This window comes from Pangasianodon hypophthalmus, chromosome 5 (genome assembly GCF_027358585.1).
Source record: "Pangasianodon hypophthalmus isolate fPanHyp1 chromosome 5, fPanHyp1.pri, whole genome shotgun sequence".
Lineage (NCBI taxonomy): Eukaryota > Metazoa > Chordata > Actinopteri > Siluriformes > Pangasiidae > Pangasianodon > Pangasianodon hypophthalmus.
Genome location: NC_069714.1, coordinates 13,179,472 through 13,200,326, shown reverse-complemented (window position 1 = coordinate 13,200,326; position 20,855 = coordinate 13,179,472). Strand labels below are relative to the sequence as shown.

General features: G+C 39.5%; 1 protein-coding gene across 5 annotated transcripts in view; it reads left to right on the top strand.

The window, feature by feature from the left end:
- Positions 1 to 20,855, top strand: part of sema5ba (sema domain, seven thrombospondin repeats (type 1 and type 1-like), transmembrane domain (TM) and short cytoplasmic domain, (semaphorin) 5Ba) — a 96,833-nt gene that overhangs the window by 37,921 nt on the left and 38,057 nt on the right. For all 5 annotated transcript variants that reach the window (XM_053233999.1, XM_026911676.3, XM_026911691.3 and 2 more), the window contains 3 exons: positions 4,462 to 4,702; positions 11,996 to 12,095; positions 12,369 to 12,414. In XM_053233999.1, the coding sequence (XP_053089974.1) occupies positions 4,516 to 4,702; positions 11,996 to 12,095; positions 12,369 to 12,414 (333 nt within the window). In that variant the 5' untranslated portion in view covers positions 4,462 to 4,515. The remainder of the gene's footprint in view (positions 1 to 4,461; positions 4,703 to 11,995; positions 12,096 to 12,368; positions 12,415 to 20,855) is intronic.

The following is a 20,855-nucleotide window of genomic DNA, read 5'->3' as shown; positions in this document are numbered from 1 at the left end:
AGCGGCAGAGAAGGCTTTAAAGAGATTCGATGTGGCCCTGTGGTTGAGAGGAATTATGTCACCCTGACTGACCTCACCTCAGGTCAGGGGCACCAGAGTAAATGGTGAAGCAGTGAAAGGGTAGAGACCAGTTTTTAAAAAGACGTCTGTGTGTATGTTTTGGCGTTATGTGTGATTGCCTTTGGGCAAATGATACATCTGAGATCAATAGGGTTTAGAGGACAGACTGCAGCTTTCTCAAGGTTGGGTTCACAAATGATTCTCGTGTTACGCTTGTGCCCTTTTTCACATACACAGGCCATACGTAGTTTAAAAGTACTTAATATAAAATTACTTAATATATTATCGTACACTCTTAGAAATAAGGGTACCTCAAAAGTTCTTTGAGTTCCAGTTAATTGAAAGGATTCTGCTTAAAACCTTTTAATAGGAAAGTGTCTGTTGTAATGTTTTACATAAAACCTTTAAATGTTCCCCCCCGAGGGACCAAACAGAGGTGTCTTTAAGGGAGCTAGGTGGAACATTTCTTTCTAAGATTATCCTACATACTTTATATTGTAACTAGAGTTCACCTTTCCATTTAGTGAGTGTTTGTCTGACAGAGCCATTCCTTGAGGGTTCATCTCAGAAGAGAATTCGTCCAGAACTCTGGTTGGTGTGCTGAAAAATCCCAAAATGTTTCCACATGGAGCAACAGAATATTGCAATGAAAAGAAGTGGGAAGTTAAATAATTTTCAAAAACATTTAGTACCCTCAACTGAAGGTCACTTACTTTGTGTATCTTCTTTTCTAAGTTTAGTTCAATTAAGGAACAGGTGTTTCTTAGTTTCCCTGCAAATGAGAACTGGCAGAGTGTGATGAGTGCTCCGAGAGAAGCTCTGTGATGAGGCGTGCTAGTATTCCCTCAGTGATGGTGCAAGGTTATCTCTGCAGAACGCTCTGCCTAAATGACTGATGGCTGAAATCTCGTACTTTTACTGTTTTATAAGGACTTAATTATGCTTCTGCACATAAAACTCTAAACCTTGAGAAAATCATCAGAGATAATCAACTTTGCTTATAGTTCCAGAAATCACTGGAGAGAATATGCTTCCTCAGACAGTATTTCACAAATTGCAAGTTGCATTTTGATTAGTTTTTTTTTCCCTCAGCAAAGCATCTATAGGACCAAAAATATCAGCTTGCTTGCCTTTCTGATATGAAATAGGTTGCGTCTGTGGGCAGCAATTTTCCCTATTGTGACCGGCATAAATTTAATCAGTCTCTTGATTGATTCAGATGAGATTCGGCTGAGAAAGTTTGAGTTGTAATTAAATCTGGTCTCTTGGGTTGACTAAAAGAGGTGGTCTATGAGTTTGAATGAGGTGCAATGTTTGCTCTAGTCTGGATTACAGAGGAGGGGGTGCTGAAGCTTTATGACTCGCAGCAAAAGAAAACAAAGCATCTGGCAACCCAATGGTCCATGGAATGTGATAGACTTCTCTCATATATGGGAATTTTAGAAGAGAGTTTATAACCCACCAAAGAATTCTTCACTCTTCACTAAGATGTTCACCCATCCAAAGACAGGTTAAAAATCTTAATGAAAACTGATTTATGTGGGAATTTGTTGGTTTTTATTTTGGAACAGCAACATCTTTTACTGTTTAATTCAGGAAACATGCCTTCTTGATTGCTGCTATGTTTGTGAAATGCTGGCAGTTTGCTTTTAATTCATTTCCTTTACAATAATGAGATACAACTTTAAGCCGTCATTGTATTTTTATCAAATAATATGACAACATGGTAAATACTTAAAGTAGTTGAAGGGTACAAATACTAAGCCTACAAAATGCATACAGACAATATCTTTTTATATGCTTTATTTTCATCCGCTGATGAAATAGATCTTTTTGTGAACTGAGGCACAGATACAGCTTACTGGTGACAAATCTGTATCTTTTTTCGATTCCTAATTTTTTTGGAGTTCATCTCAATGTCAGAAGGACAGCCCAAGTGGTACAGGAGAAACTGTTTCACAAATCATCCACACTGTACAGTGAGCCGCACTGCCAATGCCCCCACTTGATATCCGTTGTTAACTGAAGATGTTCTGTTTTTTTAAGTGAGATGGTCACTACACTGTAGCTGCACTCTCTAGCCTTTCTCAGCTGGGCTGTCTCTTACAGCTCACTGCACTGAGAAAACACTGATGTGTCCAAAAACGATAATGACTTGGTCATTAATGGGGCTTGTTGCTGTGGCAACACGCAGGACTTTGGCAGAAACAAGCCCAGGACCACTTGCCCACCAGACACATGATTTCTCCTCTGATCCTGGAGCTGTTGACAGAGAGACTCTGATTGCATAGTCATTAACGTAATCCAGGAGCAGCTCTAAATCTAAGTGTACACTGGCCATGGATAATTGTCTGTTCTCTTTGGCTGGCTCTATCTCCAATGGCTCTAACAGCATGGTCCAGGTGGCTCCTTTGTTCCCATTTCTCTAGATAAACTTGATTTCAATGAGTGAAGCCAGGAAGTGCCACTCCACCTAGCCAGCTTCTAAGAGGGCACTTTTGTTGGCACAGAGCACTTAGCATTGTGGTTTTCAGACAGCTCTGCTAATACTCCTGAGCCTAGGGAGGAATGTTACCAGATGTTCAGGAGCTTAATTTGCAAGTTTGTGGGTTGTTGGGGGTATGTGCACATCTGTGTGTAGCCTTTAGAGTTTTTCTCTCTGGATGTTGAGACTAATGAACTCACAGCAATAGATTTATTGTTGAGAGAAACTGGCCAGCTATGTCTGTGCTGCTGTTGAGATGTATGCACATGTGGGTGTGTGTATTTGTTTATTATATGTTTACCTGGGCCAAGTTTTCTCTCCTAGCAGCTGGCACTCACTTACTTGGCTAGCTCGCACCAGCTTTGACAACAATAGAGGAATCATCCGAGGTTCCATATCTTTCCCGTTGGAAATATGTGCAGTATCTGATTTTTGTCCAATGTGCCATGTCCTCCCTCTGTTAGTAACAGTCTCCTTTTTAGATTCTAATCTGAAGATTTGATTTGAGCTGTGTTTAAAACAAAAAATCAAACAAGAGTGTTGACTGCAATGCCCCGGCCTCATTTGCCTAAGTAGTTACCAGCTGTTGTGTGAAATTGATTGGGGGTATAATGGTTGATTTTGTAATTAATGGAGCTACTAATTTGTTATTGATTGCCCCATTAAATAAAAAAGAAAGATGCACTCAGATACTTCTTATGTAGTGTGTTCTGTCCCTGGCTTTTTAATGCATCTTCATCTTAATACTCAACATTATTAGTAGTATTAAAATTTGAATCATCATGAACTACAGATGTGACCTGAGGTCTGAATAGCAAACATTATTATTCTGGGGAAATCATATCAATATCTTGCAGGTCTCATCGTGTGCATCGTACTCATTGTGTCTGAGCTGCATCAGTCTTGTCTAAACCTCAGTTTAGTATAAATAGACTAGATACAAGAGTGCAGAGTTGACTGAGGATGTTGCTGAAAGGGATCCATTTGAAAATTAAGTGAATATAAGGAGGGAAATATGTTCTTAGCTCCCATAATAGCCCACATATGGAAAGCCCGAGGGTTAATTTTATCCTCAGTGTCTTTGGCCCATAGTTTTATTCAGGCATGATTATCAGTTCCCATTAAGGCCTATCTGCTGTGACACATGGAGAGCGGAGCACTTAGCACTTGGCAGTTCTTTACTTTCTGTGTGGAGATTGACAGGCAGCTTCCTTCTGAGTGAGCTGTGATTCAGCTAACTGCTGAGTGGCAGAATGTGGCTGCAGCAGGAATGCAGGAGAGTTGAATAAAGATGGGGATGTCATGCCTCCCCTTGCATCTAATAAGATCAGCCCTGATATTAAAACTCCTCTACATCAAAGTGCATTTCATACACACAGCTGCTCTGGTCTTTAAGGAGTTTTAAATATCAATTTGTGTAAAGAACTTTTAAGGCAAGGTATCATGTTATGTCAGGAGCTGTTTAACACCAGGTCCTCCTACCCCAGCAGTTTTTTTTTTATCTGTACTGGAAACATTTTCTTTAGAGGTGTGAGTAATGTCAGATATGCTTTTTCCACCCTGTGTTTAGCCACATTTACTCTGCTGCTACAGAGGCCATAAATATACTTTTTTCTTGTGGAAAAAAATGTTGACTAAGGAGCTCCTGTAAAGTCCCTCTGAATTTATATATTTGAGAGCAATATTAATTCATCAGCTTTTCTAAGTGCAAAGAGCTTTGCAGCATGGGCTGTTAGAGAAGATGTGATGGAAGCAATCCAGCTTTGCCTCCCTTGCATTACCCAATTACCCAGTATTTATTGGGCGTTAAATTACGTATTTCTGCTATTGCACATTTTATTCCATTATTAAAAGGTCAGAGTCTGGTAATATTTTTTAGAAATTATCCATATCAACTCCCACTTCCTATCTTCCAGGTGCATTCCAGAGGCCCACCTTGGCAGCTAGAGGAGAGGTTGGCCTCAGTCACCATGACATCGTTGCCACGGAATCTAGTTTCCCTGGCTGTGTCTGGCCTTTTCCTCTGTCTGCTCTCTTTTGGCATCCCTGCTGTGTTCTCCCAAAAGCCCACATCTCCCACAGAGTCCAGCCCAAGCTTACAACCACAGAGCAAGCCAGAGTGTACCCACCAAGAACACCCTATTATCTCTATTCAAGGTAAGTGCTGCTAGCACACTGCTTCTAAACTACAAACATCAGTACTCTCCAGCTCAGAAAGTAATGTAATATACCATACATTCAGTAGAAAGAGGTTTGCAGTGATGCCTGCAGATGTATGGACCACTGAAAGACCAAGTTTTTAGAAACCCTTTCAAAACCCTGTCCAGGATTTTTAACAACTTTGTATTTTGCTCAGGGTAAAATGCACCTGAACCAGGTTACCAAAATAATGTGTGCTTTTTTTTAAAGCCTGGAATGTCAAACCCACTCCTGAGGTTACTGGAACATCTGACTTAAATGAGCCTTTTAAAGAGATTTTTATCCTAGACGCTCAGATATCTTGAAAAGGAATTTGTTAACAAAGATATGACAATATACAATGTTGCGAGTGACTTTATTCATCATTATAACTTTGATGAAAGCTATTCCTTCCTTATTATATTGTTCTTACTGTGAACTGTCACAGGCTAGAATTCAAGGGGTCTTGTTATTAGCTTAGTAAGTTAGGGGTGTGTGTTTCTCATTGCGCCTTGAAAGCTGTGTCCACTGTCCTGTAAGAGAAGGTGGGGGTTGGTCTCATACTGTTCATGGTCTGCTTCTCTGTCAGACTGCCACACATGGAAAACGCAGAGTGAAACAGGGACGATGTGTGCTAATGCCCTGTTCTGTAGCAGATGAATGACTTTCATTCCTTGCACTTCCCAATTGTCCACTCATGAATAGAACAGAACATAGAGTAATCCTCTTCTGTCTGCCAGACCATAGCTTTAGTAGCCAAAAATGCAAGATAAGCATTGTGCCAATTTTTTTTTTAGTTTAGACAGCAGACATAGATATGTATTGAGAGTGAAAGATGAACCACTGGATATTGTCTTGTTTGTACTATGGCAAGAACAAGTTTTTTTTTTTTTTTGGTTAAAAGGAAAAAATAGGAATGACAGCCACAGGGTCTGATATTGCTGGAACTCTACTTGGACAATAGAGCAGCCATAGCTCATAAGGCCATTGCCAATGGCGTGCACTTTTTATTGTTACTGAAAAGACTTAAGGTTTTTTCGTGTGTGTGTTTGTGTGGGGTTCTTTTTTTTCTGAATTGCCAGCTTTCTTCAGGGAGGACCAGTAAGTTGGTCATTATTCTAGAGAGTTAGAAAATACTACTATTTGGTAGCAAAACTAAACATTATATTACAAAACATGTTAAGCAACCAGACTCCCTTCAATTGTTTCCTGCTTTCAACTTCACAGAAAAATGGCTACCATTCTCTCCTTCTCATGGTATTCCTTACGCTTTCGTCATGGCCATTCATCAAAGCAAAACTACTTTGGCATTCCTTTCACCATAAGAACTGCTGAACAATTGCCTCTGTATTGTAAGCTAGCTCACCTAAAATATCCTTTTATGTTAACCCAATTGCATAGAAACCCCTCAGTACACCTTAAAGCCCTCTTTTATGCTAGAGCATTGGTATGGAAGTCATGCCACAATGAAGGTGTGAGCTAACCCTGAGATTAGCTTTTTTGATGGATGAGTATTTTTAAGGGGAGCACTCTGGCAGCCACTGTGAGGCGTTACCTGAGGATGGAGGAAGAGGAGGATAGGGGCCCAGACTCTAATCTCTGGGCAGCTTTCTGGGTGGATCATGCATGCTTTTAAAGGCAAGTGAAGCCCGTCTATGGACAGGATCTTTTTTGGTTGGTTGAGTGCAGTGAAGTGTGGCCACCTCAGTGGGGGCTCGTCTAAAGCTTTCCGGTAGACCCAGCTGCTCATGATGTGACCTGTGCTAAGCTTCATACCAGTGGAATAAGGATTACATTACCTTAATCTGATATGTACATTTCAGCACCTCCCAATAACCAGATATGTTTCCTATTTAATCACTATAACAAGCTCAATGCAGACCATACTTACTTGAATAATGCGAGCACTCTGAAGGAGGCCACATGGGACCAGATGTGTCATTGGTAAATGGTGTGCCCGGCACTAAAAATGTTCATGAACAGACAGCCCAAGTTTAATTCCCTAAATACTGCCATTAAAGGCAATCCAAGTCGGTGTTGAAGTCCCTGCAAAAGTGGCACTATTACTGCCCACACAGATGCTGAAAGTCCTGTGATTTTCAGAAGGGCTAATTTCTGGATGATATACCCTGAGACCTGACAATTTAATGCCAGAAGCCTTGTGTGCAGATCAGCCTGCAGATTTGATCCTTTCAGACCTACTCTTCTTTGATGAAATGTCAGTAATCACCCCACAGACGATAGGCAACAGTAAGTCGTTGCTCTGTCTGGTTCCGTTCTCTCTTTCTCTCTACAGCTACTGTAATTGGCCCCAGATTGTTTCTCTGGACTGTGGAATGGGCTTGCTCTCTCCTGTGTATATCTTATATATATACACATACATATATAGGCTGGGATATTTGGGCTGCAGGTTAGAGCCGTGCGCTACTCTTCTGTTGGAACCAAAATCAAATGCAAACATTATTTAGCCCATCATTTGTTGGTCCCAGTGTTTGGCTTGTGCTTCTGCACACTTTTGCATGGCCTTTTCATCGTACCACGGACACAGCTAAGGCAAGTTTAATGGCTTAGTGAAATTGCAGGCCATAAATGTTTTTCTCATTGCTTTTGCTAGAGGTTTTCTTTCTGCCTGGCTGAGCTGGCCCTCCATTACCTGAATTGTCCCCTGCTGCCCCAGTGGACTTTGACTTCCTCTTCTGCAATGTGACATTTCATAGCCTATTCATTGTTCTCACTTTTTTGATTATCAGTCTGGGAGGATTTAGATTTCTGAACCATTTTCTGCCTGTCTGCTCATCCAGTAGCCACCTGCCCCCAAAGGACACAAACAACATGGAAATCTCACAACAAGAAGACAAAACAAAGGCAAATTTGCTATTTGCTCAGATAAGCTGCCGTCTGCCTCCCCTGATAAGATTCTAGACGATCCACAGAGAGGCGAGCCAGTCTTTTGAGAGGAGAAAGGGTAAATAAGGGTGTGTTTGGAAAGAGAGATGGCGAGGTACCGCCATCTGTCAAGGGACTCTGCTGGTGCTGTGGTTATATTGACAGCTACCTGTCCTGTAGTCTGTGGACCCATCTGTGTTTTTTCCAGTAGCCATTTAAAAAAAAATTCTCTTTAACTGGAATTTTTGTTTTTGTGCATAGTGTTCTCGTTATTCTCTAGCATGTAATATTTGTCAGTCATATTGTTTGTGCCACCATATACTTTTTAAAACTATGTAATCTTATGCATAAGCTTAAAAATGCACGTTCTTGCCTTATCTACTACCTCTGGCATTTCCATGTGTCGTTTAGCAAACTCAGAGACGTTTCTGGTTTCTTACTGATAGCTAGCTTCACAAAGCCCTAAGCAACCTAAGAATTAATAATTGTCACCAAAACAGATGACAGTGCAGTCCTTTGCAGTCTCATGCCTTAGCCACAAGTTTGTCCTTTTTACAAACCATCATAAATAGATTGCCTTTTGAAAAAACAAACCATCTAAAAAGTTTAGAAAAATGTGAGTCAGGGCCAGTGTCCATTTATAAAATGGTGATAAGTGAGACCATTAGAACAGTGCCAATCTTAAAAGTATCTAAAGTTTTTTTCCTTGTGCTGTTAGGGAACTGTTCATACTATAGAGAAAATTACTGGTCATTTTATACATTTTCTAAAACTCCCAGCTCCAATTTCTTTGCCAAATGCGCCTGAAACTCTAAACTGAGGTCAGCAGTGATGGGAGCTATTTTAGCACAACTGCTTTGTCTACAAACATGCAATTACAATGCTGTGACGTGCAACAGGAGCTCATCATTCAGAAGAAAAGAGAAGCAATCTCTGAGTTTAGTGCTCACCATCCTGGACATTACAACTCAAATTACAGCAACTGACTGAAATCAATTAAACATATAAAATTAACTTACAGTATCTGTAGAAAGTTGATGTGATGATAAGTAATTACTCTGTAAATACTGTGTGTTTTTAAATCAGTCTGTTGATTTTTGCTCTTCAGTATTCACTATGAAATGAAAAGCCCAGTCAGTCTCTCCTATAGGCAGGAAATTGTTGATGTAATCAAAGAAAGCATATTGTTAATGGGACAAAAGGTTGCTCCAACCTATATTCCATTCAGACATGAGAGTAATTATTATTAAACTCTGATGCTGTAATGCCGGTTGATGTTCGGATAGTAATTTTATTAAGGGATTATTTATATTTCATTGGTGAATTAAAAATGAAATTCAGTCCAACTGAATGTTTTTTTGTTTGTTTGTTTGGTTTTTTTTTTGGTAAAAGACTTTTTGGGAGAGTTTTGGAGGACTCTTCTGTCAGTTTGGTACGTTACAGTTAAAGGCATATTGTGGTAGGATATGATGACTGTAAAGACTACATACTAGGTGTGTAGTATTACAGGGTGTACTGTGTACAGGCTTGCTTGAAAGCCCCTATGCATTGTGTTTTGTGAGATGAATCAACACAACTCTTTCCCTTTAATATGCTGTCTCCTTTGCTAATCCTTCTTGAGTAGTGAAATGCTGACTAACGACAGTAATGGCTGTTGTGTGTGTAAAACCATTTTGTCATTTTGACTGTGCTTTTAGAATATAAAGGGCGTTTGTCTTACACAGATGGTCCTAAAGGGTATGTTTAAGTAACCTTGAGTGTCACTGAAAAACATTGCTAAATCCAGCCTCATCCTATAGATCTGGAAGCTAATGTGTTACTCTCCTGCTCTATGAATCAGAAAGCAGTAATCATCTGTCAACTCCAAAATCTGGCCCATAAGCTGTCTAGGGCAAGCAGGCTTTATATTTATCCCTCTTTATTTGTATGGACTGCCAGGCCCAAGACACATTTTATGAAGAGGCAGTCATGCATATAAAGGCAAGAGTAAGTGAAAGGATAAATGTCTTTGAGTGGACTCTGAGTGTTAATTCCCCTTAAGAGAATAAACAAACAGTTTTGCACAGGCAGCTCATGAGGTTCTCATCTAATTTTGTTCATTCTCTTATGGCTTCTGTAAATGAAGAATTTGTATTAGTCTGGAAAATTGAAAGTGGTTTACTCATCTTTTTCTGGATGTGCTGCTTTCAGCTCTCTCCTCTGTGTTGAAAACTTCTGCTTTTCTCCTCAGTGAACTGTAACCCTGCAGTGTGCCGAGGCAATCCAGATGTTAGCAGTACACTCGTATTGGTCTGCAGAGCCTGATCTGCTCGTCAGCTGTCTTCTACTTTGCTCAATTTCTCTTAGCATGCATGCACCACTCTTCTGGGCCACATGAGTGAATGATGCACACTTGAGCCTAAGCATGTGTGTGCTTTAATCTGCCAAGGAGCAGCTGTCCATCATTGACCTAATATAATAGCATGCTTATGGCTGCACCTGTGTGTGTTAAAGAAAATGTTTTTTTTTTTTTTTCAGATTCTGGTAATAATTTGAAGAAATGAATACGTGACTTGAAAATTGTCTTGATGTACTGAATCTAAACACATTTGATAGTAAATGATGTGTGTGAAACATTTGAGGCTATAACTGCTCATTAAACCTGAATGGGATCACTGCAGGATGTTCTGTTAAAACTTTCTAGTGTGGATAAATACTACAAACCCCTCAGAGGGCTGCGATTATGGAACCCTGCTCTCGTTATGTCTCTGTAAAGGATGACTTGAATTATGCTGCCATATGGTCCCAGACTCAAGCACATTCTTTAGCAGTGTGTAGAAGTGATGTAAGGATCATACTCCTAGATCTTCCTGTCTCTCAGTAGACTTGCTTAAAAATTGTCTTGATTTATTTTCCCATGAAATTCCCATGAGATTCCCATGAGAGACTGTTTTACTTGCCCCAAACATCTGGATGATTGAGACCCCTTGAGACTGTGATCTGAGGTTTTATTATGCATGTTTTGCCTAAGAAGGAGGTTCGCCAGGGTTCTGACCTGTACAAATACAGCTGAATTTGTTTTGGACCTTCAAAGCTTTAGTAAAATGTGCACCATTTGATGGATGGTACGTGACAATATCATTGCTTTAGTGCGTCTGAGTTTGTCTGGAGATTTGGGAATGTGAGCAAAGGATTTTTTTTTGGTAGAAACTGGGATATCAAATTAAATGGTCGTCTGTATAAATTCAAAAGACTATGTGTAAAATTAAATGACTGAATAGGATCTTAATCATGAGGTGAAAGTTATATAATATTTCAGACCAATTTCTCAATATAGTGATGCCAGATCTGGTGAACTGCTAAAACGTTCTGATTTTACTTGAAAGATGACAAATCTTCTTTCATCCTCCTGACTGTGAAATCCCATTTTGCAAAGCATGTTAAGTCACCAAAAGATCAAGTGGTTTTATTTTTACATAATGGTCTTTCTGTGTCACTTTGTTCCCATTTTAAAAAGCCCTGATGGGTGCCCTAATATCTGGCAGGCCAAATTGTTTTGATGTACAGAAGCTTCTGTCAAACTGCACTTTTAAAGATTTCCTAAAAAGTGTAGTTCTGACTGAGTGTCATGTTGAATTAGGATCAACAGCCATGTTGTGGTACAGTGAGCATTGTACCTCGCGGCTGGGTCTCCCTCATGACGCTGGGCTTTCCTCCCTGATTTAACTCCCCAGTTTTTCAGTTAATTCTACAGACACCTGTTTCTCCTTTTTATTTACATGAATGGAGTAGAAGGAAGAGCAGCTTGCTGTTCAAGTTATTTGTGCACTCATTTGTGCAGAAGTGTAACATATCAGATTGACAGTGAGAGGAAGAGTTACGATCCATGTGCATTAATACAAAATCCAAACATACAAAATGAAATCACAATCTAGATTAACTTAACTGGACAGAACACAGGAAATATCACATTTCTTACTCACATTCGCTAGTGTACATCATACACATCATTTGTGCTGATAATTTCTTGACAGTGTCGGCTGCCTGGTACGAGACAACTCAAAGACTGGGTGTAAAAGTGACTCTAAACTGCTTTCACTGAGTGAGCATTAGTGATAATCATGCTAAATGCATTTTTTTGTCATAGAAATGTCTATGACAAGAAACTCAGGGCTACCATTTCATAAAAGTGCAATTATCTTTCCAAGAATGACCCACAACAGGTTCCAGTGTATGGTTTTCTATAAATTTTCAATATTAAATTTGAATTACATCATTTTGATTGATTTATATAATTGTGATGTCACTAATGCCTGCCACATGCAATTGCTCAAAGAAAGCTGTGACAAAAATGAGTCCCCTCATTAATGTGATGTCCTTTTTTCTTGTTCTCCTTTTCTCCTTTAGCATTAAGCCCTTGGATTTCCATTTTCTCCCACCCTGGTGTACGAGACTACTCCCAACTCACTCTTGATCTGACCAGGAATGAGCTAATAGTAGGGGCAAGGTAATAATTATTGCACTTCCTATGTGCCCAGCACTGAATAGTGTATAATTGCTTATAAGAGGGTAATTCAAAGATTTATGCCTGAAATCAATCAATATAGAACCTTTTTAAAAGTTTTTTTAAGATCAGTTGTTCACTTTGTAGATTTAATGACATTATAAAATTGGTTTTAAAAAATCTGGATTGAAAATCTGGATTGCTCTGCTGCTGTTAACATTTATCCTTCATGATATTCATCATTTAACCTTTATTTTCTCTCCAACTTTTCTGCAGAAACTACCTCTTTCGACTGAACTTAAGCAACATTTCACTTATCCAGGTAGGCATAAAGAGTTATACTAGGGCTATGGCTTTGTCTTCTTGGTGACCGTTTGTTCTCTCTTCGAGGCTTTTGGCAGTAAGGAAATTTTGGATTCTGAGGGTTAGTTCATCTGCCAAACTCACCTTGAAAAGCTTAAGAGAAAACATTGCCAAGCAGAGAGGCTAATTAGACTCTTCCAATTGCATTTCAAACTTTTGCAATGTCAGGCATGGTTGTATTGTGGGTGGTGTGAGCTTGTTCTACCCATATGTGGAACATTAGGTCATGCCTCTATTTCACTGGAGCCATATCCCATACTCTGTATTGCATCAAACAAATAAAGTCCACTGCTAAATAAATAAAGTCATTTTCATTATTTTGCTTTTATTTTCCACTGTAATATGACTAGAACAGCTCTAAAAGACACATGGGTTTTGTCAGAGAATGATTGTATTATGTTGTTCCTCATCCTTTTTTGGCATTCTGTAGAGCAGCATGATTGCTGTATGTATTCTGTCACTAAACCATCCTGAATGAAAACCTTAGCTGCAATTTCATTTTGTTCCATTTCACCTCAGCCTGTATCGCTCTGTCCAATTCCTGTGAGTGATCCAAAGTTGGGAATATGACAGATCTTTCTTCATTTAGACTAACTGGAGCATCACAAGCAGTGCCAGGGTCCAAATCAATGAGGAGAGATGGCGCCAGCAGATGAAGGAGAATGTCTGTGCCTGCCAGAGAAAGGGAGATTGTGGGATTGTGTCAGATTGCTCTGTCTTTCTGAACTATACAGCTTGCAACATTACAACTAAATGCAAACACCTAGTGAGAGTTTGAAGAGCAGGATATTTTCATTTCATTTCTGCACTGACAGTTTCACTCAAAACTGTAGGGTACAGTTTTTGTTGTTATTCATCACTTTGATGCATTTTCTTCATTTCACTCTTCCTGTCCTACGTATGTCCTCCAGTGCTTCTTTGCCATCTCCAGGATGATATCAGTCCCTCCCTTCCTCTATTTGCCTCATATCATTAGCATTATTGTGTGTGTGTGTGTGTGCGTGTGTGTGTGTGCGTGCCAGAAGTAGAATGGACCTGAGCAGGAGCCAGCTCATCTCAGAAATGCATGTCCTAGTGCCAAACATGCAGGCTTTGGCAGGAGGCCTGCAGGGCCAAAGCAGAGTCTTTTCCACTTTCCACAAGCTGGATGAGGTGAGAAGTGCTAGTGCCTTCCCTCTGAATTCATGCCTGAGATATTGAGAGAGCTGACCCCACCAGAATGCCTGCTAATAAGCAAAAAAGTATGGCAAGGGAGATGGCCGTGGCCAAGAACTCACCCACACAAATCAGCATTTTTTAGTGTTTTCAATGAGCTTTTGTTGCTGTATGCATATGCATTAAGAAGCTGTGAGCTTTGGCCTCTAATTAAATCAGTATGCAGTGTAATCATCAGTATCACTACAGCTCTTAATGTATGAGGAACAGTGTTCACAATTATTTGAGTAAACTATTTGAGAAAATCATTTAAATAATTAGTAATTTTTAAAATGGTAAGTAAAACATTTAGCGCTGCCAGTTTTTAATCTGCTGCTCAGTATTCAGTTAGTTACATCCAAGAACATGAAAAAAATAACAATATAGTTGGCATGTGAAAATGCCTGAAGTTAAAAACCTGCAAATTAGTGTTCATTTCTAGCAGCCTATTTTAGAATTTTAACTTGAGCCAGCAGTATGGGTCCTAACTCTGGGTGCATCCTGAGTGCACCCAATTGCATTTATTCCAAGAATAAATTAGAGCCATTCAGCATAGCAGTCCAAACTGCACCTGCTGTTAAAACCAATTAAACTTTTTGAGTTGAGTTTTCAGCCAGGAATATAGATGCTGAAATGGTAAAACTGGAATGTGCTTATATGACATTTCGTTCATGATTCTGGAAAAGGCTTGAATTTGTCATGGATTTATTGTTCTGAATTCATATTAAGCAGTTTTCTGAAGCAGAGATGGACTGTCCATTAATACTAACAAATTCACAGATTAGCCATGCAATTAGCATAATTTAACTCATTTTTTGGCTACAAAATGGGTGGTCAATAGCCTCAATGACACTGGAAATACCAGAGATTGCAGGACATTACATCAGTATAGGAGAACCAAAGAAATCCCACAGTAGGCATAATCATACTCACTGATGGTTGGGAAATTCACACTATATCCCCAGTTTCTTTGTGAAATGTGAATGTAGCTAAAAATTCTATCAACAGAATGACTCGGATATGGACACTTCTCTCATTGTGTACCTCTTTTCTCTCTACAACTTAGGCACCAACTTCTGGCGTGTTAGGGCTTTGGGAATCGGAATCCGCTGAGCTTACAACAGTTAAATATATTTGCTTCCTGAGAGCACCATCGCTGAAAGATATAATGGTATAATCTTCCAACAAAGCAAGATGAACACGCTGAAGTTGTATTTAACAGTAATTACATTCAAGCAAAAAATCAGCAATGTAATTAATGTAGTTAATTCAATTGATTACCAGACATATGATTGAATAATTCCTTACGTAAAAGCCAAATTGAGTGAACGTGCTCCACTAGCTGCTTAATTTTTTTGCAGATGGTGTTTGCTTTGATAAATTCTATATTTTGCCTTTCAATTTTGATACAATCACTATACATGTGGATTTGTGTGTATGCACCATTAATCAGTAACTGCTCATGTTCAGACAGTACAAAGGAGGCAGGAAGCTTTGACTATGGCGTCACTGTGTAAATCTGGGTTGTCTGGTCATACTCACTCTGTTTATACAGCTCCTCCTGGGTGCTACACTATGCTTTCAATGAGTGTTATTATAGTAGGAAACAATGAAGTGTGAACCAAACATTTTTTCTTCATCCATCCTCTATTGATCCTCTGCTTTTGGGATGCAGGTGTGCAAACGTATCGACTACGTTTTCAACCGTGTCTGAAAAACTATTTCTGTGTGAGATTTTTGCCTGTGGCTTGCTGTAGGGGAGACAGACGATGACTGTAACACTGCTTACTTTTACTTTATTTTCTTTAAAAAACATACCAACAAGATCAGCCAAGATTTGATTCAAAAACTTTACCTTTATGGGCTACAACCTGACACAGTTTATGTCACATTACAGTTAGACAGTCGGATGTAAATGTAAGAATTTACGCCAGATCATTTGGAACATGTTCTGGATTGAAATTAAACAATATGGGAAAAAAGCAGAATGGCATATAAATCAAAAATTAAAACTATAAATAAGATTCCATGCATGTTAACCATGAAAATAGAGTAATATCACATTCGCAATTAATCCTCAGATTTGAGCAAAGGTAGTTTTAGTCTGTATTTCACAGGCTGTTTTGGTAATCTGACACACAATTTAAACTAATAATTCTCAATAGAATATATAATCAGTGACTCTCTCTCTCTCTCTCTCTCTCTCTCTGTGTGTGTGTGTGTGTGTGTGTGTGTGTGTGTGTGTGATTGGTTTGTCTCTCAATTTGAATCATAGCTGGAACATACAGAATGTCCTGGATAGTATCAGCACAGAGCCCATAGCTCTTTTGGCATTAAATTGGAAAACTGAATGCACACAAAGCATTTGCTTTCCTTATCTGAGTCACTTGAATAATTTGATTCAATGCCATGTAGAAACAGATTTTCTTACAGCTGGCCCTAATCCTTTTCTTAACTTTTGCTATCACCCATTACACATCTTCCCTTGTGCCCTTATGCTAAACATTTAGCTCTTGTCAGTTATTACCAAACACACGTAGAATTGTTTCTGTTTTATTAAAGTTTCACATTTGTTAGTATATCATAGGAACATCAATCAGCACAACAACAGTACAAAACTAAACTTTCTGAACTGAAAAACAATTTTGGGAATAAAATGTACACTGTATCTTGTAGACAGCTACCTTTTCTATTATGAGTTTAATGCTACCCTAAGCAGATGCACAGCAAAGCATGTGACTGTAGCTACTTAATTTTCAGAGATACTGGGGGTATTACAAGTGACCCATGTTATGATCATCCCTGGGCTCCCCTATATCATCAGCTTGACTGTTTATTGTGCTATTCATCATTTGTCAGGGTCTGTCTGATATTAGAAAGTTGTTTCTGCTTAGAGAAAGGAGAAAATCTCAGATTTGCCTTACTGGCAATATTGTTCATAGAACAATATTGATGTTTATCTCACACACAGCTTCAGGGTCCCTGGTTTGATTCTGAGCTCAGGTTACTCTCTATAGAGTATGTGGAGTTTTGCATATTCTCCCTGTATCTGTGTGGGTTTCCTCTGGGATCTCTGTTTTCCTCCCACCTCCTAAAACATGCTAGGTGGATTGGATGCTAAATTGCCCATAAGTGTGAATGGTGCCTTGTTATGGACCGGTGTCTCATTCAGTGTGTATTCCTGTCTCGTGCCCAGTGTTCCCAGGATAGGCTCCGGATCCACAGTGACCCTGACCAGGATAAAATGGTTACTACAAAATTACTGCAGCACTTTTGTTGTTTAAATGCATATCCATTTATCTGAATTCTTTTCTGTGTGTATGTGTGAAATCAAAAGGAACAATCTGTCCTCGTTGAGTAACATGACTGACCCAGTGAGCATCACTTACACACTGTGAGAAGCTTTGGAAAGAAAGGAGCTTAGCTGAAATGTTCCAGCACTGTTTTGTGTGGAGGAGGATTTTGGAGGAAGAACTTAGTTAGATTTGCACTGTCACAGGCTGTAGTAAAAAAGAGATGAGATGCCTGGCCCCATTCTCACAGATGAGAGAAACAGAGTTGTGAATGAAGATGAAGAGGTGAGAGAATAGGGTCTGCTATGTGTGAGGAGGTCTGTGTAGAAGATAAGGCCTGAGGATTGGCCAGGCTGGAATGTAAATAGACAGGACGTACAAAATGGTTCAAAGAAACTCTGTTAAATCTCCTACACCTAAAGAAGAAACTCTGTTTCATAACTCTGATCTCCCTCCCACCTTCTCGTACCTCGAACCTTCTTTCGCCGGTGCTGTGTGGTAAACACGTTCATGTCAGGACAACCTGCTCAGGATCTTCATGAATTATAACCACATCAAATAAATCAAATGGTATAGGCTACAGGAGTGTTGAAAGGTTCCTTATGCTTTTAAGAGGTAGTCAAAAATAGTAGCCATAGTTATGATTAAACTTTCACAATGCTCTTACAGTACTGTATCAAGTACAGGTGATCTGATATGGACAGACTTTTAGCGTACTCTACAGTCACTTTAATAGGAACACCTGTACCCCTGTTTATTCATGCAAATGTCTAATCAGCCAACCGTGTGGCAGCAGCACAATACATAAACCTATGCAGATATATGTTAAAAGCTTCAGTTAATATTCAAATGAAACATCAGAATGGAGGAAATTGGGATCTCAGTGACTCTGATCGTGGCTAAACATCCAGACTGGACTGCTGAAGGCTGGGAAAATGTTGCCTGTTCTTTTTTTCAATCTTCATCTCTCCAGTTTCAGTGAGCCTGTGCCCACTCTAGCCTCTGATTCCTGTTCTTGGCTGACAGGAGTGGAACCCAGTGTAATCTGCTGTTATACCCGATCCATCTCAAGGTTTGACGTGTTCTCAGATGCTTTTCTGCTCAACACAGTTGTAAAGAGTGGTTATTTGATTTACTTTACCCTTCTTGTCGGCTCAAACCAGTCTGTCCATTCTCCTCTTGCCTCTCTTATTAACAAGGCATTTCTGCCCACAGAACATCCGCTCACTGCATGTTTTTTTTTGTTTTGACCATCCTGCGCAAAGTCCAGAGGGGATATGAGTGAAAATCCCAGGAGATCAGCATTTTCTGAAATACTCAAACCAGCATATCTGGTACCAACACCCATGCCACATATCAATATCACTGAGATCACATTTTCTCCCCATTCTGATGTTCAATTAACTAAAGCTCTTAACTTATATCCGCATGGTCTTATGCGTTGTACTGCTGCCACATGATTAGCTGATTGAATAATTGTAAGAATGAGCAGGTGTACAGTTGAGTGTATGTAAAGCTTGAAGAGGTATAAAAAACAAATACTACAATTATTTGTAGACATTTACATAAACGCGTGTAACACAGTGCAATACTTTAATGCATGTTGTGTAGTTATTCTGATCATCTTTTATTTGTGTTGAGAATAACACCATCACATATCAAACTGCAAATGTAATACATCATAAATGCCTTTTTTAAACAGCAAACATACGTTTAAACCATATATGCTAGAGCACAAAAGACAACTGGCATTTCTATAACCTGTCCCAGTATAATGGCTGTAAAAGCTAAAAGGGTGCATTGAGATTTGTGTTAAAAACTGTTATTTGTGGTTTCTGCGTGGAAGGTGGATTTTTGTTGAGCTTCTGCACCTCTGCTCTTGACCTGTGAGCTGAAACGTGTATTGTAATTGGTTCATTCATGTGAAAGGCAGTTTTGAAATCAGACTAAGCCATTTTGCTGTGACTGCAGTGGTGAGCTACACTAATGCAAATCAGAAGTCATGCCAGGTATTTCACAGTGCCTTCAAGACCTTTATTCTTCTCTACTTTTGTTGAATTTCCAAAGGCTTCCATTAGTCAAATATGCTGTGTTTGAAGAAGCACGGATTTCAACAGTTTCTTATTTAACACATTCAAATGTCCGTGATAAATCACTGATAAGTCAAACAGGGACTGATAATCAAATGTGCCAGGTTTCAAGCAAAAACAGAGGTTTCTCTTCTAAATCAGTAGGAAATGTAGCAAAGCCAACCTCCTTTCGTTGACTTTGGCAAGCAGTTTTGCAGCTGCATGGATGGAGGCCACTCCGGTCAAGAGGTGACTGCCCTCCTCAGCAGTTCACATTTAAAACAGGAAATCCTACACAGCAGTAAACTGTGAAAGAATAGAAAGAATCCATGAGAATCTGGGTGGGTTTGATTCTGTTCCAGTATTTTGGTATTTTGGCTGCTGTTCACATATTTTAGAGTGAGTAACATTAGAGATGTAACGTTTTTAGTATCATATTCTGTAGGTACTGGTGTCTATTCCTTTTGAATCTCAGTGGTGCAGGGAGGAGTGGGAGGGCACATCCTGGGCAGCCTATCAAAAATGAAAAAGTAGCCACATTAAATGGTGCTGGTTTGATATTTTTTTGCCAGCAGTCCAAATTTCAACTGACATCAGAGTGTGATGAGCCGGGGCTGATTTCATTCAGCCAACTGGTTATTAATTCCCCTTCTGCAATTTGCCCAGATTTAATTATTGATGTGGTCTTTGTCGCTGGGTGGTTATTATGTGATCTTCATATGCTGGTAAAAAAAAAAAAAAAAGTCAAAGACCATGAGAACAGAAGGCACCAGGGGGTGGTCTTTGGTTTTGAAGTGTTTTGTTGCCTACAGTTTTGTTGCTTAAATGTGATGATATGTTTAGTGTATTTCAGTTGTTATATTTGAAATTGAACATATACATGTTCAGGCAGTATAATCTAGCATTGCTCACTAGGTTAGTATTTGACTAAGGCCATTGTGCTCACTAATTAGCTAATCTCAAATTAAAGTAATTACTCACAGCCACACACCCACTATGGTTTAGCCATGCTGTGCATTTAACCCTGCAAGACAATGCTGTCACACTGGTACAACCATCATGTGGAGGTGTAGACATAGGCTTTGACCAAGCTCTCTTTTTCTCTACTTGTCATCTTTTCTAACTTCAAAAGCTTTTTGCAGCACAACAGTGAAGCTTCAAATAATTGCCCATTTCCTCTTTCAGTCTTCACATTCACACACTCGTACAGCTCACACAGTTTGGCACAATATGCAGTCTGCTCATTCAGCCCCACTCAAAGGGTACGCACCTCCACACTACACTGGTTCCATTTTTCAGCACAGTTGTTGGCTATAGCAGGTGGAGAGGGGTATGCTGGAATGAGGAAAGAGTGTGTGTTTGTGTTAGGGGTGCGGGTGCTAGAATGGGCAAGCGTATGTGTTTTGGGGAGAGTTTGGTATGGGGAGGAAGTAGAATGCATATGTGCACCCGCTTGTGTAGGGATCAGGGTTGTAGGACAATGAGGAAAAGGCATTGGCAGTCCTGTCACATCCATCAGGGTGGTGCTCAGTGCAGGGGAACCGGCTGGCTCAATAGGGAACTGTGTTAAAGGATGAAATGAGGCGGGATTAAGGAGGTCCTGTTGAAGCCTACAGATCTTGAAGGTTCAGTGTTTTAGACAGATACTCTGCTAATCTAGCTGGAAATTGGGTGGAGCTCATGCACCTTAATCAGACACAGCACAAATGTGGAGGGAACGTTAAGAAAAAGAAAGCACAACTCAGGAAAGTTGAGAATGAAAATTAGTTCATTTGTTGGTTTTGTATTAAAAATTGAGATTAACATCTAGACATGTATATCTAGATATGTCTAGATATGTCTAG